Raw genomic sequence first — 18,282 nt, 5'->3', positions numbered from 1 at the left:
AATAGCCTTGCTAGCTTTACCAGGCAGATTTCAGAGCTGTTTGGTGGCTGTAGTGTGTACCGTTCACAGAACATTTAGTATGACCACTCCATGAAACCATGCTTTATTGGCCTGTTGGCTGGTAGTGTTATTCTTAATAAAACGTCTATTCCAGTATTTGAAAATCACAACCACCTCTTGTGTTCCCTAGTGTTTCTTCTAGAAAGACAATAGCTTTCTGTATTTGTGGGGCATTGCTGTCTTTATTTTAACCTAACCCCAGCATGCAAAGCTGTTCACAGAGTGTAGCAGTATTTTATGGGCAAACAGCAAATATTGAATGCAGAATGCATTATTCTCCTGTTTTATGGGAAACAATGTGTTACTGTCAGACTTTCTTAGAGTGGTTTGATGCAGTTTATTTCCATATTTTCTGTTTTAGTTAAAAACTGTAAACTTTGACAGACTGTGATCAGCTGTTCCTGCAAACAACATTTGTTTTCTGAAGCAGGTTAGAAAACAAGGATGTGCAGCACACTGATGAGTTGCTTACAGCCAGTGATCAGGAAGAAAAAGTTTAACTGTCAGATGTTGTCAGTTGTCAAACTATCAGTCGACTCTGAAGGAAGCATCTGCAGACGTGTTGATAATGTTCACTAAGCAAGGCTGAGGATCTGAGCCATATTATAGCCATATTTAGAATCAACATTTAGACAGTTTTCAGCAGTTAATGAGTACGATGAGTGCAGCGTTTTGTTGTTGGACAACAGTATCCAGACTTTCTTTCACAGGCAGTCAGTGTACTATTAGTCCTTTGCTCTTAGCTCCCACTGCAACCATGAAGCCGTCAGCAATGATCATCCATTTCTGATGTGGGTCATTAAACAGGAAGTCCTGAGGGGCACACGCAGGCAGGCATGGGTCCAAAAAGAGAAAGAAGAAGAAGCAAAAACAAGGCGACTTGGCCAGACAGAAGGCTGGAAATCTACAGCTCAGATAGCATGATTGACAATTTGGCAAGGAACTCAAGTGTGGGTATGCTCGCTGAAGGACCCGAAGAGGAAATTGGAAGCAGGTGTGCAGGTGGATGTGGAGGTGGAGGTGATATGGAAAGGCAGGAGTACACCGGAGACATTTGGACTGAAATAAAGTGGCACAGCAGAGCAGGAGTTTCTTTTCTTTGCTTTTCCATCTGTTGCTGTGGTTTCTTTCAAGTGGAAGATGGTTTATACCCCGGACTCATTAAAGAGCAGAACACCACGGAAAATAACATTCCTGTTTCCAGGCACAACCCGGAATAAAATGTTGATGGTTGTGTTGCTTGGTTGTGCAAGTTTTGACAAGAAGGATAAATGTTTGATATAAAAAAAAGGGTTGAGTTTTCCTTCGTCTGCCATCTTGATATTCTGGAGCTAACTCCTCCAGCCTCCAGTTGTAGACCTTTTGGGCTTTTTAAAAGTGGAAAATTCTCACTTTAGGCATGAAATGGACACAAATCAGCACAGACTTACTGTAGCTCCAGACTCAGAGGCACTTAAACTATGTAAATGTGTAGTGGCTTACATGTTTGCCTAACAGTTTGATCCCAGGAGGTGACACACATCCCTTTGGGGTTGCAGTAGGAAGGGCATCAGGTGTAAAAACTCTGTGATGGGCCCTTGTGAATACAAGAGAAGCCAAAAGGATCTTAAAGTCTTGTAATGTATGTCAACTGACAAGAAGTGCACTCAGGAAAAAAACAGCAGTCCCAGGAGAGGTTAATGTTGACAAGTTGAATCTTCAGGATCCTCATACGGCCGACCCTGATGTTAGTTTAGCTGCTGTATTTGTAAAATATTGAGCTGACAGTGGACGAGAGAAAAGACCTACGATGATAAAGATGGACAGAGCAGAGAATACAGCCATGCTGTAGTTGGAGAAGAACAATGGGTGACTGTATAAGACATGCAATTAAGCTCACAATGAGTAGCCTCTTCAGACTGGTACCCTCTTCCCCCTGGTAAAAAGCAATATGGCGCAATTTCCCTAAATTTGAGGAAATTAATTTCAGGTCCTGTGTAATATTTGTCATTCAGTTGCATTAAAATGATATAAAAGTCACCAGCATCACAGAAAGACTTGAAAGGTCCAGTTCATTGACTTGAATTAGCAGAACTGAGACCTAGAAGGCCGTGATTGAGTGCAGCTACCTGTCTCTGCACACTTTTCAGTCAAAGCTTTTGCCAAATCCAGATGGGTGAGTTATAACCAAATCATCACAGGCTGTCATGATGGCTGAACATAGCTTTAGGGACCACAACAGGATTGTGCACTGTGGTGTGAATATGGTTACTGCTGCTGCAAAGTTGGACTTGGACATTGGAGTCTATGGGATTGAATCACCTTTCAAGCCTGCTTCTAGTGCAGGGGTGGGCAACTCCAGGCCTCGAGGGCTGCTGTCCTGCAGGTTTTAGGTATTACCCTGGGTCAACACACCTGAATCACATGATTAGTTCGTTACCAAGCCTCTGGAGGACTTCAGGACATGTTGAGGAGGTCATTTAACCATTTGAATCAGCTGTGTTGAATCAAGGACACGTCTAAAACCTGCAGGACACCGGCCCTCCAGGCCTGGAGTTGCCCACCCCTGTTCTAGTGGATACTAGAGGATCTCCCTTGAGGTTTCCACTCGATCACAGGAGTGTGATCCTAAATCTGTTTTTGAATGGGTGAATAATGCTTGTAGTATAGAGCGCTTTTAGAGAAGAACAGCACTATAAGAGCCATTTAGCATCTGATTTGGTTGTCATCGTGGAGAAGTTGTTACAAGGTCACTTTGTGCAGTTTGGACAGTTTCATTCAAACTGCTTGACTTAAACTTACCACTGAAACTTTGTGTGGTTGCCAAATGTGTTTGATATTGTGACGGCTCTCAGAAAGACCAGAAAAAGACACGGCCTTTAATTTGTGCAGGTTAAAGCCTTGAAAAACATCTTGGGCTGACAGAAATGTGTCACATCAAAAGAAAAACCAAAACAACAAACATGGCATTAAAGTGAAGGGAGTCGAATTTAAAGACGACACTCGGTTTGATGATCAGTCATCTTTAAAAAAAAAAAAAAAAAAAAAAAGCAGAATAATTTTTCTGACAATACAATTTCCAAAACAAACACAGGCTGGTTTATTTTATTCTCAGCCTGTGCGACGGTTGTCAGGATGCCTCAGAGCAGAGCTGCCGTCCCCAGGTGGCTGCAGTTGGCATGAGAGAGCATTTTTAAATGCCAGGAGCTTGGAGGAGCACCTGAATGGCTCGACTGGCTGAAATAATAGCAGGGGATACATCTAAAGGCTGTTAGAGGCAGCGCAATCTGGCAAGCTCTCAGAAGCTTCTTCTTGTATGTGTCTGTTACTGGGAAACTCTCCTGTGTTTGTTTGTTTTTTATTCTTGCTGCAGTAAAAAGAGAAGAGGCTCCGGAGGGACAAACAAAACCTATTATTGAATTCTTGAGAAATTAGGTCTAATTAATCTGTGATTTATAAGTTATTTTCTTGTTTTTCTTTTCTGTTTTGAACTACAAGATTAGATATACCAAAATTACTTCTGTTGCTCAAGCAGTTAAACAAGCTTTCATCATCTGTACAGAGAACACGCTGTTTATGTTTGTTTAATCAGCCATGCGGCAAATGTGCTCTGTAGTTCTTTCAACCAGCTCTGTGCACTTTGACAGTTCCAAGTCCATGAAAACTGTGTGACTACGATCCCATAAAACCCTGTAATGCTGCACTGTAAGATGTCTTTACCGGTTAGTCATAAAAAATGCGTAGAATAAAGAGCACATATCCAGGCAGGGTTTCATTAAAAAACAATATATGTTGCCAAAAAATGTATTTTGTGTGCACAGGACACACAATATAAAATAATCACCCAACAAAATAATAAATAATCTGCTGTTACAGTTACTAGTTTATCTGTTCTTGTTTGTTAATGGATCATTAAATCAGCTCCAGAGACATTCTTTAACAAATTATTGTTTATTTCATAAGAAAAAATGTAATCTTCTCTTTATTTAGTGCTGTAAGTTAAATGCTTTTTTTTTTTTTTACTTTAAAAATATTCAGTTTCAGAGAGGAGGTTCACACTGAGCACACGTGACAGGTGTGAAAGAGTCTGGAGGCGCTCTGGTGAATGTTATCAGACATCAGGGTACCAGAAGCAAAGCTGCCAGTTGTGGTGTTGTCTGCCGAATGCCGATCAAGCTGCGTGGGGCTGAGCTGCGAGCACAGGTCCTGCTAAAGGACGCCGGGACCCGTGTTCCCCTTCGTGGAGTCTGAATCTGACATTTTGGTCAGAAACATGAACCAGCGAGCCTGTCCAGCTCTCCTCACATCTCCATCTTGAAGTAGTAACCTGTGAAACCTGAATTATCTGCAGATACTATCGCATGATGACTGCAGTGATAGGGACATTTAGATGAAAAACAGTCAGGAGGGATAAGGAGAGGAATGGGCTGTAGCCACCAGCTGCTAAAACATTCCCTTTGTGGGGTTTGTCATGTTGTTGCCTGTCCAGTGGACCTGTTGTCATGACCATCTGCACCAAAGCAGCTGAAATGGGCTCACAGTGGGTTCTGCTTACCAACTGGAGAGATTGATAGCACTGAAGTTTAGCTTTGTTTTTTACTGTAATGGCTGAGTGTTCCCTTCACTTATTGACCAGTAAATGCTTGTCTCCCATTTATTAATTTATTGTTTTTTATCTTGATTTAACCAGGAAGGTAGTCCAGAAATCAGACTTTTTTATTTGTTCCCTGAGTTCTTGTGCTTTATTTGGATTTTTGTTTCTTTACTTTTTGGACTCGCCTCTGAGAAAAAAAAAATGTGCAGGCCTTCTATATTTTTTTGCAGCATTAAATATGTGTATCTGCAAACTGAGTCAAACAACACTAATTAAAAAAACAAACACCTCTTCCTCTGGATCAAGGTGATGACAACAAGTGCCCTGAGGTGTCAGAGGAACAGGTTCAGTAAGTTGTTTTCAGTTAGAGGTGTTTGAATTTCTTAAGACGGTTCCTGTTAGTCTGTTTTCATTCGTCCCTACAGGTTGCCTAACGCTCACATAGCTTCAGATGACGTTGTTAAACACGTAAACTACCTGGAGATAATCCCCTCCTTCAGTTAAGCAGGAAATTTCTTCGAATTTTATTGCATCATGTTGAGGTTTCATTTTCTCTTGAGAGCGGTAACAGCAGGACATTTGAGCGTCGTAGCCTCACGGTGTTGTTGTTGTTGTGGAGGTCATTACCAAGCGGTCTCTCTCCACCTTTGACATACACGGACAGATGTGAGCCTCTTCTAGAAAGCCTTTTCCTTTTTTCCTGGCATAGGTTAATTTTTTTCTAGTGTTGTTCCTCGTGTTGTTGACACAGCTGTTAAAGTAAACATGCATGAGCTGAGCGTTGGCGGTTGGGGTTCGGCCAATCTGTGAAGAGGGGAGTGGGAGCCCTGGAGTCGCCTTCACTGAGGTTCTGCTCCTCCAGGATCCTCATGTTTTTTGGGACTGGTTGTCAGCAAAGCCGTGATGTGGTGCTGGAGCCGGTGGATCTGTGGACTGCTGGCCGGGACCTGGGATGGCGAGGATTATTACAGGACAGTCGGAAGAAAAGAAAGACAGGTTGGAGCTCTTAATGTTTGCCTTCACTCTTAAGTGTAAAGAGGCTGAGTTTGTAGTTCAGTGTTGGGCTTGAACTGAAGGACTGGCCACATTGGCTCCTTGCAGGTAAAATAATGCCACCCTCTAACAGCGAAGGAAGTTGTAGTGAAGCGGAAGACACGTTTAGACGGATACTGGTTTATAGTTCCAGGGAAAGCACTGGAATTTTTTTTTTTCAAAATAAGTCCCAGTTTAAATTAAACTCTGGTTGAGTGCTCCCCAGTTTAGCCCCCCAGTATAAATAGCACTGACTCAGCATTAGTTACCTGTGTTTATTTTACTGTTTAACCTTTGCTACACTTTGCCGTTAATGCTAATGCAGTTTAATACCACGACTTGTTTTGAACACCCTTTTTATATTAGTGATGCATTATGAGTGATAGTCATATTTATGAGTCATAAACCTGAATTAATGATCTGTGCCAATGATCTGGGTGTGCTCGCTGCAATTTCTTTAAACTCTGTTGGTGAATGTAAAAACAAGCAGGATTGGTATCTGCTCACTTGGAAGTAGAGAGTAAAAAACAGCCAAACAGCTCACTGTTCGGCTGTTTAAACTATGCAAATAATTCAGTAGAAACTTGAGTTGTTTTGAAGTGATGCATGTGACACATCACAGTGGCACGCTTGACATTCTTCTGATTAACAGATATGACCTGGAGTGGAGAGGTTTTAAAGTGTGAGAGCTTTTTGTTTGTTTATTTGTTTTGCTTTTTACCAGTCAGATGCTCTTTCCATTTTTAATAATTTTCTATCTGTAATTCTGCTCTTGTTTAAATTAAGTTTTCCCAAGTGTGGGCTGCACTCCTCTGCTGGCCGTGTGAAGGATTTGGAGTCTTACGTTTAAGTTTTTAAGTGTAGTTTGTGATGCTGTTGTTAAAGGGACCTGTTATGGTTCTTTACAACTCCATGTTTTTGCTCTGACCTTTCCACATGAGCTTTGCATGATTCGCAGTTTAAAATAATCCCTGTTTATCTTATACTCGGCCTTTGTACAGGCAATCTCCTGTCTCTTTTAAGGTCCCTGTCTTCTGATTGGCTAGGTGGGGCTTCTGTGCCTGGGATAACCATATTAGGGGATCTTTGACTCTTAGTGACATCACACAGAGTCAAGAGTAGAAAAAACTGTTTAGGCTTCAAGCTTTGGACTCACAGGGATCACTAGCACACTGACCAAGATTAATATCAACCCGTTTAAGCCTGTGAGTGATTTTAAAAAGGTCTTACTTAAAATATGCTCCAAATATCTTAAAGATGTGGTACAGATACGCATCCTGCATGTTTAAAATGAAATATGTCCAACAGCCACATAATATTGCTGCAACAGTGGGAGCGCTCAGGTCGGCTCTTGAGTTAATCTGACTTCACAGCACGACATGTCTGCACCAAGAACCAATCGCTACATGTGAAATGAAAGAATAAAGGCCTCGCTTTCTATAATCTGCTCCCATTAGCTGTCATTACAGTGTGCTGGCTTCACAGAGACATGAAGCAGCACAGACGCCTGACCTCAGCTGTCTGTGCTGCTTAGAAGCTGTCAACCTCAGACGACAGGAAGTACAGGAAGCCAGACCTTTTCTCTGTATGACTCACACTCACTCGGGCCTTCAGATTACAGAAATAAGAAAAGATTTTACTGGTTTTATTGTTATTTATAATAGAAGGCAGCTCACAGGTGCGATTAAACTGTGCCAAGATTGGTTGAATGTGTTCTTTAGGCTTCTGTCTGTCCTCAGCTCTGAGCCTTTATCTGAGGTAGAAGAAAACCTGTGCTCTGTGCAGTTCTGCAGACCATGAATCAACAGCTGTGAACGCTGGTGTTTGTGTCACTGAAGTTGAATTTTACAGATTTAGCTGATTTCATTAGGAGGAGGGTTTTGAACATGAATCTTTATTTTTTTCTTGTATTAATCAGTTTATCGTGATTTATGGGCTTGTTATTTTCCTCTTGTTACATAACTCGATATCCAGTCTATGTCTGGCTCTCCCTTTGGCTTTTATTTGTTTCAGGTTTATTGTTCGTGAAGCACTGCAGGAAACATTGAGAGCCTGGCAGCAACCCAGGATAACCACCCAGCTTTAATGCCTTGCTAAATGGCCTCCTGACAGGAGGAATAAAGAACTTTCTGCACTGCTCAGTGTCAGCAGGACTAAAATAAGCCGCTGATGTCACTGCCCTAATTTTGATTTTACCCTCGTCGTGATGGGAATCTGTCTTTGGTTAGTGACGTTTGGATCTGCCCTCCTCACATACTTCTGTGAAACTTCTTCTGTAGGTCAGGGGGTGCAGTCTCTCAGTAAAAGCACGAGTGTTTCTGTGTGAGAAAATAAGAACGTAATGCAGGCTGTTAGCGTCACCGTCCTCGGGGAGCCGTAAAACATCAGCCAGGCCCGCAGCAGCAGCACAACAACATCCTCTGGTGTTGATTTCCAGCAGATGGGAAAAGAGCTTCAGTTAAATCGCAGCAGACTCAGAGTTGGCCGGCCCTCCAGGCTCTGTCAGATTTCTGGGATTCAGCCCATGTGGGTTATTTTGTAGGGCAGATATTAGTACCAGTGCTTGTTATTCTGTGACTTTCACTCTTTCTGCTGCTCTGTGCTCTGTGCAGATGAAACGGGGAATAGTCACGTCTTGCTCGACGCTATCTTTCAAACCGATCTACCATCCGGGTCAGGCTTTGTGTTCAACAGACTTTAGGATGTTTTTCAGGCTGTGTTTGCAGTATAGTTTTTGCTGCTCTGTTGTATCTTAATTGCCCCTTGGGGATAAATAAAGTCTCTCTGATTCTGATTAATGATAATAAATAAAGCCTCGTGTTTCTGTTGCAGCCTGGCAGAAAAGCACTGGACAGGCCACCGAGGATCTGGGAATAAATTGGTACTAAAATCTTTAAAACAATATGGAAAGTGTGGATATTTAAACATTTAAATAATTGGAAATTTCTATCTTTTTTAGACAAAAACTTTAATAAAAAGCTTTCAAATAAACATCTTGGAGATTTGTGATAAGCGAAACAGCAACAGCCACATTTTATCATATAGCCTGCACGATCAGATGCAGCATGCAGAGCTTTTTATGAGGTCACAGAGCCTCATATGGACTCATATGGTTTGATTATTGATTATTATTTGCAATCAAGGATACTTGTAAGTGATTTGTCCAATTATAAAGGAATGAAGTCCATCCATGCATCCTCTTTCTTCCAGTCTGTCGAAGGACTAACACACAGAAACACACAGCCATTTCGAATCACCAGTAATCATAACCCCAATGCATGTCTTCAGACTGTGAGGGGAAGCAGAGAGAAAACCTGCAGAACTCCACACAGAAAGCCCCAGCTGTCCCGAGGATTCAAACCCAGGACTTTCATGCTGTGAGGGGACAAAGTTAACCACTGTTTTGCCCAAGAGGTACAAGAAATGAAGTGAAATGAAACCAAAACCTTTCTTCAAACACTTAAAACATGTTATATCAGGAAACCTGCTTTTACAGGACCTGGCTCATTGGTGTGGTGACAATAATGGAAATATGTCTGGAAATATCTCCTTTCCCACTTCTAATCACTAGACTGTAATCTTCCACAGTGAACCATGGCTGTCTTGATTTATTGGAAACTTAAATCTGTATAAACCTTTAGAAAGCCGTGTTGCTCCCTCACTCGTCTTCTTCATGTCGGGCAGCTGCAGATTTCTGAGTTATGATGCGCAGCCGCTTGGCGAGGACAGGTCGGCGAGGTCGGACGTGCTTGTGGTTGCATTCAGCTTCAGCTGGTGCGGCAGATGTTTTCCTTAAATGTTCTAAAATGCTTTCACACCTGTCAGAGCCTTGGCGTGGAAAAGCAGTGGGTTGTTTCAAAAAAATCCAAAAAGAAAAACATGTGAATGAAAATTAAGGTTTAATAATGTAACAGTTAGGTAATGGTTTTGTTCTGCTGTTTAAAGCAGGCTGCGGTGAATTTAAAAGATTTGTTCTCACTGTGATTGGAGACGTTTGTTCCTGACACTGACCAGTAGGAGGCGGTGTTAGACGTCTTCAGGTTCTTTCTCTGAAGTCTTAGCCTAAAATTCCCCCAAGATGCATTTGTTGAACCACAACACAAACTAATTCAGTTTACTAACAGGGACTTCCTGATGGTGCTTTCAGGTGCTTTCTGACTGTTAAAGTCAGGTTGTTTGTTTTCATGGTGAGCAGCAGTGCTTTGACAAGGTGTGTGCAGGATAACATTGTATAACATTGAGATCTTTGTGTTGAGGTGGTTCCATTGAGGATTTTGTTTCATTTGCTCCTGATTGTTTGCAGCTGAAAAGTTTGGTCAGTGAGCTATTTCGATATTAATCTGTAATTTAGCTCATTTATTTTGGAAAAATTATTCTTTTCTATCTTTTCAGCTGAGGACCTGCTGATTTTCCCTGTTGTATTTTCTAAGTATAGTAAGATCAGACAGGATGTGTTTATTCTAAAAGTTGGCAAAGAATTACAGCAGCTTATGACAAAACAGCTTAAACAGACTAGAAAAAGTACAGTGACAAAGCCAAATAGATCAGTTGGGTAAAATTTACAAAAATGGAAAAAAATCTAATAAGTAAAATTTAAAAAGCAAAGTAAGTGAAGATCTAAATAAAAATAATATAATATAGTACTTGTGTAAAGTAAAAGCTCAGTACATTTGATTAATCAAAATAAAATGGAATAAAAATGTCTTAAACGCTAAAATGTAAGTTGAAAAATGCAGATTTTAGATACACAAAATTAGACTTTTTCCCCATTTAAATAGATACTTATTTATCATCTTTCCACAAATATGTTTAAAACTCAAATCAGTCACCTAAAAAAGACCAAAAAAAACCCCAAAACCCTAAATAATTATATTTAAATGATGTCTTTATAGAGCTATAATCTCAGTAAAACTGCTGAAGTGTGACTTAGACTTTTATAACGAGTTAACACACTCACAGGTAATTAGTTTTTTATATTAATGCATAATCAATCTTTGGAAAACTAAGTGAAAAGCAGAAAGTTGCCCTTTCGAAAGGTGTTAGAGGAGCATGTACTGGTTTAAACTCTACGCCACCTTTAAGCTGTGCTTCAGTGTAACAGTGGAGGATCAGGTGGGGGAAGCGTGTTTGCTGAGCTGCTCTGGGCTCACGGTAAAAGTGTAACTCCAGCAGACTCCACTGTTTTCTTTTCCCACACAGTCCTCCTGCCACAGTGAAGGCACAAACAGCGCCATCATTTCCCAGAGACATGAGTAAGAGCGGGGGAGTAAGTGCTGCCTTCAGGGACGTCTCGCAGACTCCCGTTTCATACATAACAACTTTATAGTGCGCTTGTGTCGCCCAGGTTACTATAGTTACCTTAATTTAGGTGTGATAAAATAAAATGTGGGAAACTTGAAATTAAAGTTAAAAGCAAATATAAACTTTTGTAAGTAAATGAAATTATTTTGTGACCTTAGAAAACTAATCACAATAAAATTACAATGCAGATTAAATAGCATTACTTCTAGTTTGTTAATCTGAATGATGAGGCTTTGGGGAATGTGCTTATTGAGATAATAGGCTGTCTGCACATCTGTGAGTCCACTGCCGTAACAAACTGTGTTTCTATTGTAATACTCATTCTAATTTTGGTCAGGACTCCCTTGAAAAAGAGGTCTTTGATCTCAACGGGACATTCCTGGTTAAAGAAAGGTTAAATAAAAATAAAAATAAAAATTTTGTCCCTGATAGAGAATCTCCAGATTATAATATTTAAGAAAAATAAAAACCCAACAAAAAACACAAACTAAAGCTAGGGCTGAAACTAATAAATATTTAAGTAAAAAAATTTCCAACAATGAAAAAATTACCTGAAATGACCAAACTCACTTTGTAAACTAACTGGAAAAAAGAAAAAGAAAAACTATTATAATTGGATTAAAAAATAACAACAACAACCGTAGAGTGTTAGTTTGTTTTTGTTTTGTTTTAGCACAAAGTAAAAGTCTGATATGGTGACGACCGTTATAAACATTAAAGTATGGTTAACAGCATTTCATTACATCTATGTAAATAAAAAATAACTAAATGAAAAGAAGTAGTTTGTTCCTTTTCCATGAAAAGTACGTGTTAGATGTTTAACAGAAATTTTGCAAAGTTGTATTCACGTTAATGTAATTAAAGTTTTAACTTTTTTTTTTTTTAAGTATAATGCGCGGGATTAAATACAAGACAAAACTTGTAACGTAATTTTCGCTAAAGCCATCCTGTGCGTTTGGTTTATCCGACAGCCCTGAAGGCACCGGTTGGTGGGGGCGGGGTTTAGAAAAGCCCCGGTGTGAGTCAGGGCCGTGATAAACTGTACTGAGAGAGGCGATGATCACACAGAAGCGTTAGCGTTAGTCTCAGGCGGCAGCGGCAGCGTGTGTCTGTGGGACTCCTAAAAAACATTAGAAATGTCAGCGCGGGGGTGTGACTGAACTCTGCGGGCATCCATGGTCTATTTCCCGGGGATGCAAGCCGAGGCGCGTAGCGTCAAGCCGGGCCAGCTGCTCGAGATGTTTGACTCTTCGTGGAGGGTGCGGAACATTTGGGACGGCGTGAGGCTAGAGGTGGTCGAAGACCGCAGCCCGGTGGTCCTGCACAGCTTCACCCACCTGGACCCTGACCTGCCGCTGGTGGAGGTGAGGAGGGTGAGGAGGAGGGTGAGGAGGCAAGGAGAGGTCCGTTAGCTGATGCGGTTTGCTGTGTTGTCATGAAGGAGGGTGATCGGGCGGATCCAAACAGGTTTTCAGGCTTCAGGGTGGCGATTCTGGAGGAATAACACAACACTTGTGCTCTTAAAGAAACATTTTCTTACCGTTAAAATAGAGATTTATGATGTTTCTCCTGTATCTCCACGTATTTCAAAGCTTTATCTACTTTTATGCCCATAAAACATGTTTAAATTTGCGTTAAATAAGCTTACATTCAACTTGGTGAGTCACCCAGGTGATGCAATGTGCCATAAACGCTCTAATCCTGTATTTTTAAGCCTTGTAAACGGATTATCAGTATAAAGCTGTTGATTGGCTGCAGCTTACAGTGTTAATACAGCCTCATAACAAACATAACAATACAGGGAAATCTAATATGATGCTGCGGTGCTGCTTGGCAGGAGAGTACAGTTACAGGATGACTTGCTTTTTCATGTTGTTATTGAAGCTTTCAGCCCTGTGGTTATCACCCCTCCCTCCCTCTGATTCTCTTTGATACTGAAACCCTCCTGTGCAGGTGTCGCTGAGTCAAACCTCACAAATGCTATGAAATATCTGCATGTTTCATACTGAGAGTGGTCGTTCTGTTTGTTTTTTACAGAACGATGCTTTCTGCATCGGTCGCTTGTACTTCTAGGGGTTTTTCCACATGTGCGGGCATACATTGAATCAATCGTGTGATTTACAGTTTCACTGGTTGTTACAGGAAGTAGTGGCCTGTTACTGCAGCAACATGATTCATTGATGGGTCAACAAAGTCACCCAACAAAGGAGCGAAGTTAAGATTTTGTTTTTGGTTCTGATCTAATTTAACAGACAGATATAAATCCATTTAGTTAGTTGTATCATGTTTAGGAAGCTCCACTGCAGTTCTAAATGTGGCCATGATTACTGTAATTACAGATTAATCTGTAGATTACCCCATTACCCCAGCTGTTTGAGTCATTGTTTCGTTGTTAGAATAGCTGTCATAATAAAGATTACACATGGCTTCTTTTGTCCAATCAGCAATCTGAAGCAGAAATACTTTAGTGTAATTTCACAGAAAGCCGAAGAAACAAGCGGGTTTTCAGATATAGAAGCTGCAGCCAGCGAATCAGATGCTTTTACATGTTCAGGTCACGATCAAAGTGAATCTAAAAGTAAAAGCACACACGCAGCAGAATGACTTTAGAGTGTTTTACATCCAAAACACCCTCCGAGGGAACCGTGAGCCTCTGAGTTCTGGGTTGGGCCTCCGTGGATCGGTCCAGGTTTAATTGAGTGGATGCTTGATTAAATTGGGGTCTTTGGATCCCCGCTGTAGTGGTGACGTCATTGTCTGCATTCACTTATTACTTGTGCTCTGATATGTCTGCATCACTGGAGCCGTTAAATCTTAAGCAGCTGTTATTTTTACTGAAATGAAAACAAGAAAAACAGCATATTTCTACCATTAAAAGATGACAGCATCTCACATTATTCATCATTTATTAATTTGTATTGTGTTTTCACTACATATTACTAACAAACAGACCTGTAACAGCTGCTGAGGTGTTTGTGTGGTGTGTATTTACATTTCTAGGCGGGCTAAAGAGTAGATTTAACACATTAATGTTAACCCTCTGTGGTCTAAGTCAGCATAAGCAATAAAACCAACTCTTCACTATGCTGGCCCTAGTTTTTAGAGGTTGGGTTGATCACTTAGACCTCAGATGGACAATCAAGAATCACTCTTGTTTGTGTTCCCGTGGAGTTGAATTGTGATGCTAGTAGAGCTCAAATCATAGCCTGTACATGAAAGATGGACATAGCCACTAGTTGGCACTACAGATGTTAGTTGATTAAACAAATTATTCTTATTTCATTGAAGTACAACAGCAGTTTCCTGCTAGTTCAACAATGTTAGGACGCCACTGGCTGGTGCTCCTGTAACTTCAGTCTCTGTCACGTTTCTTTGAGCCAGCGTGGTTCTGCAGGACTTCTGCAGGAAGCTATGTGTGACCACATTCATGTTTTTGTTAATGAGGTTTTAAAGCCTCAGAGTGAACTTTTTTGCTGTCACCATCTTGCTGGTTTGAGATGAGATGGAACAAACTAATGAGATTGATGCTTTATGGTTTTTGAGTCTGTGTGGCAGTTTAAGTTATACAATTTTAAAAGATGTAAAACTAACGATTGATACCACAAACTCATCAGGAAAGCGTTTGCTAGGGTCATAGGTCAAGTGAGCAGCAGGGGTCTTTATTCATAAAGAATCTGACTAGTCTGTGCAACTAGAAAAGTCTCCCCCTGCTGGCCATTAGAGAGAATGCAGGTTAAATGCTTCACTCTTCAAACACATGGAGGGTTATTTTATTCTTTAGTAAACTAAACCGAAACATGTTAACATGTTTGACTTTAGAAGACTGAACACACTACAAACCCAATTGTGCCAAAGTTTTAATGCTGTGTAAAATGATATATTTATGATATGCTTTCTGTGTTCTGTTGTGAATTAAATAGAGGTTTATGGGTATGCAAATATTTTCTTTGCTCTGCAAATTTAGAGCAGTTAATAACAGGAAACTGTCCCTGCTGTATATGAAGATCACGTGTGTTTTGCTTCTCTATCACTACACTGTTTTCATATCTCTAACTGTCATGTTCCCCCCGCCTCGCTGTCCTCTTTAAACCCAGCCTCATAGATATGGTTTCATTGCTATCTATAGAAATTGCCTTTGTTCTGGATTAAATAAACGTTTTCCAGCCTTGTGCTCCATACATCTCGAACATTCGATCACATAAGGAGGGCAGGATGAGTAATCATATTTATTGGTCTTAAACGGAGCCAAGGATTGGATGGCAGTGTCACCATGGAGACCATGTATTCCAGTCTGTGTACCTGGATTACATGTTCTCTTCTTTTTACTTTTCGGTGTCTTCGGTCAGACTGGACTGGTATCAGAGGTTCATTATTAAACCCCCCCCCATTTGCCTCAGTGTGCCCCTGCTGGTCTCCCGTCCCCTGCTAACCTGTTCTGCTTCGTCCCTTTGCTCTAATCTAATCCTCTGCTCTAACACAATTACCTAATCCCCCTCCTGCGGAGGCTGAGGGGTTTCCTCCACAATCGCTGCCTTTATTCCCCTCCTGCTGCACATGAATGTTATTTGATGCTGAGGTTGTGTTGCAGCATGAGGGGGTCACTGGGGCTAATGTGGTGCTGCCGGCGGTCAGATTGAGCTATTTGTTGATCCCTCTGACTCCGTGTAACCAGCAACATCAGCCTCAATGCACTGTATCGTATAGCTGAGAGGATCGAGTGGCTTTGAAATGGAGGTGTGCCACGAGATGAAGTTACTGCAGTGTGAGGCTAATAACAAAGTGATGCTGTGCTGTGTCACGGCTGGATGATTGTTTTGGGCGATTAATGGGCATTTTGGTTCTTTGTAAAATCGGATTTGTTATAACAAAGGCACAAAAATGATGCATGCCTGCTTAAATTTGAAGTTGAAGCTGATGTGCTTGACCAAGTTACATTTATCGACCTATTTCTACAACATTTTGTATCTTTCTGCAGGAACTGACCCACTGATATGGCAAGGTTGATGGAATTGCTTTTTTTCTACCCTATAATAAAACAGTTGCACTCATGCAGAGTTTTTTTTTCCTGGCTCAAAATGGGCCTCTGAGGGGTGACTGTGCATACAACCACAACTCGTCCACGTGTAACTGAAGAGGATAGTCTTTGTTAACCTCAGTTAGCAGAGGGTTTCTTGTTATTTTTTTGCCATTTGATTGGTACAAATGTATTGCATTAAGAGTTAAGCGGTCTCTCTGTGTAACAGTGTGTACTTTGGCTGTTTGTGCATCGTGCTTTGTTTCTTCTTTTTCTTTACCAGCTTTGTTTGACTTTATGTAACCGTGTTTTTGCTTCTTCTTTTTTTTTTTTCAACCCTGTATAATCTAATTTTCACAGGAGCCAAGAAGCCCTCTTGGCCACAGATGCAATAAGCCAAACGGTATACAACAGTGCATTCAAGCTAAAAATAGTCATAATTACCAACGATGCAGTCCGTTAGCAAATCAGCAGGATCAGGGGCCGAACCTTTCATAAAACTCTGCTGAACAAAGACTGCTGCTTATCGAGCCCGTCTCAAGAGAAACAGTGAGCACTTTGAACTGTCAGCTCATTCAATTACAAATCAGTTTGCAGAGAACATCAGAGAAGCAGCGAAGCAACTCCCAGAGCAATTGGTTCAAGGGACTCTGTTCACCTTTGTGCTTAAAGGATCTGATTCGGTTTAGGAAGGAAGGAAGTGCAGGGACTTTTTCATAGATCATTCCCCTTAGTGTTTAGTGAATGTTCTCCATGTTATTGCAGCACCAGCTATCAACATATTTAAAAAAATAAATAAAATCTGGGATTTCCGTCTATTAACCAAAAATATCCCCTAACTTTAGAACAAAGCAGGGAAATTGGAATTCCAAGCTTAATTAAGGGGGTATTCAAAGGAAGAAAAACAATGCCATTTACCTTGGACAGTGTTCAGCACAACGTTGTCATTGTTTCCCTACAGGAGCAACAGAAAATATGTTTTATTTTTACTTAAAAAGGCTGCTGCTGCTGACACGTGGTGCAGTAAACAGAACAACACAGAACTGAACCGATGTGTCGATCGGACTGATAATCAATCAAATATCAGATCAGTCCATCCCTAATAGACACACACCTCCAGTCGTCCATCTTGTTGTGTTTGTAGTTGTTGCTATGCCAGTCGCACCGTAAACGCGTGAATGCAAACAGACAGAAAGCCCTTGACAGTGAGGGTAACCCCTCAGTGGGCAGCTACCCTCGGGGAGTACTTAGGTGTCTTTAGTTTTAGAAGCGCAGAGTGACGGCGAACTGAGAGACTCCGAGCTGCTGAAACATTTTCCATGAACTTCGTTCTTTCTGTCATCATCTGATTGTCCTCGGAGCTAACAGTGACTCAGCCTTGCTTGTGAGCAGTCCCAGATGTATGTTATGATACTGCAGCGCAGCACCGGTTAGCCCCACATGGAAGAAATGATCTCAAACACAATCAGAATAAACCAAAAACTGGACAGTGCACAATGCTGGATTACGGTTTCCTCTGTGCATGTCTCATTGTCTAATTATATCCACATGACCCGGATTTACAGTGAAGAAAAAGTGACTTCAGTCAGCTTTCTCTGGCCTGAGTCACGGGGATGCCATTTATGATGTGCTCTTATTTAAGATAAGCCCCGACAGCCGGAACTTTGGTTAAGTGTCGCTGTGAGAATCAGGAGCCGGACCGTCCGACTCGGCACAGAGGAGCTTTTGTTTCTGGGTTCATTTTGAAGAGAGAAAGTCGAGTGGCTGAGGGCTGGATCGCAGCAGCAGACAGAAACTGGAATGTGAAGGCCAGACGCCTGGAAAAATACTCGGTTCTCCAACTTTGCTCAAATTGCCTGATTCTGCACTTGCTGTCTGTCTGCTGCAGCATGTTTATCTAAACCTGGAGAAAAACTTTGACATCAATATAATCTTTGCGGAAACAATATTGCGTTGCTTTATTTTGGTAGGCGTTAGAACATACAGAGGGAAAAATGAGCCGGCTGGCTGGTGTCCCCCTGTAGGCTTTAAAACTTGTGAGTTCATGTTTGGATTTAGGTGAAGTTTATTTTAAGACACAAAGCAGTTACAACCCTGTCGCGTTTAAAGCAGCTATTTTGTTTTACTGAGCGAGTTACAAAGTGGGTCAGAGCAGGAGAGAAGGTTCTGGAGGGATTTGATTTAATTCGGCAGGATTAACTGGGAGCAGAGGGGGAGGATGGAGGTCTTTAATGCGCTGTGCGTGGACACAGCTCAGAGGTTTTGCTTGTAAGAAGTAACGTTTAAACCTCCTGCGGGACAA

The 18,282-nt window shown here is 41.3% G+C and overlaps 1 protein-coding gene across 6 annotated transcripts in view; it reads left to right on the top strand.

The window, feature by feature from the left end:
• The window catches only part of LOC113033563 (ral guanine nucleotide dissociation stimulator), a 56,298-nt gene that overhangs the window by 17,235 nt on the left and 20,781 nt on the right, over positions 1-18,282 (top strand). For 2 of the 6 annotated variants that reach the window (XM_026187504.1, XM_026187502.1), the window contains exon 1: positions 11,647-12,330. The exons of 2 other annotated variants lie outside the window; for them this stretch is intronic. In XM_026187504.1, the coding sequence (XP_026043289.1) occupies positions 12,142-12,330 (189 nt within the window). In that variant the 5' untranslated portion in view covers positions 11,647-12,141. Of the gene's footprint in view, positions 1-4,820; positions 5,630-11,646; positions 12,331-18,282 lie in introns of those variants that run through there. 2 more of the 6 variants (XM_026187507.1, XM_026187503.1) reach the window with 2 other exon arrangements.

Source organism: Astatotilapia calliptera, chromosome 12 (assembly GCF_900246225.1).
Source record: "Astatotilapia calliptera chromosome 12, fAstCal1.2, whole genome shotgun sequence".
Taxonomy (NCBI): Eukaryota; Metazoa; Chordata; class Actinopteri; order Cichliformes; family Cichlidae; genus Astatotilapia; species Astatotilapia calliptera.
The sequence above is the reverse complement of the archived record's forward strand: the minus strand, read 5'-3'. Positions and strand labels throughout refer to the sequence as shown.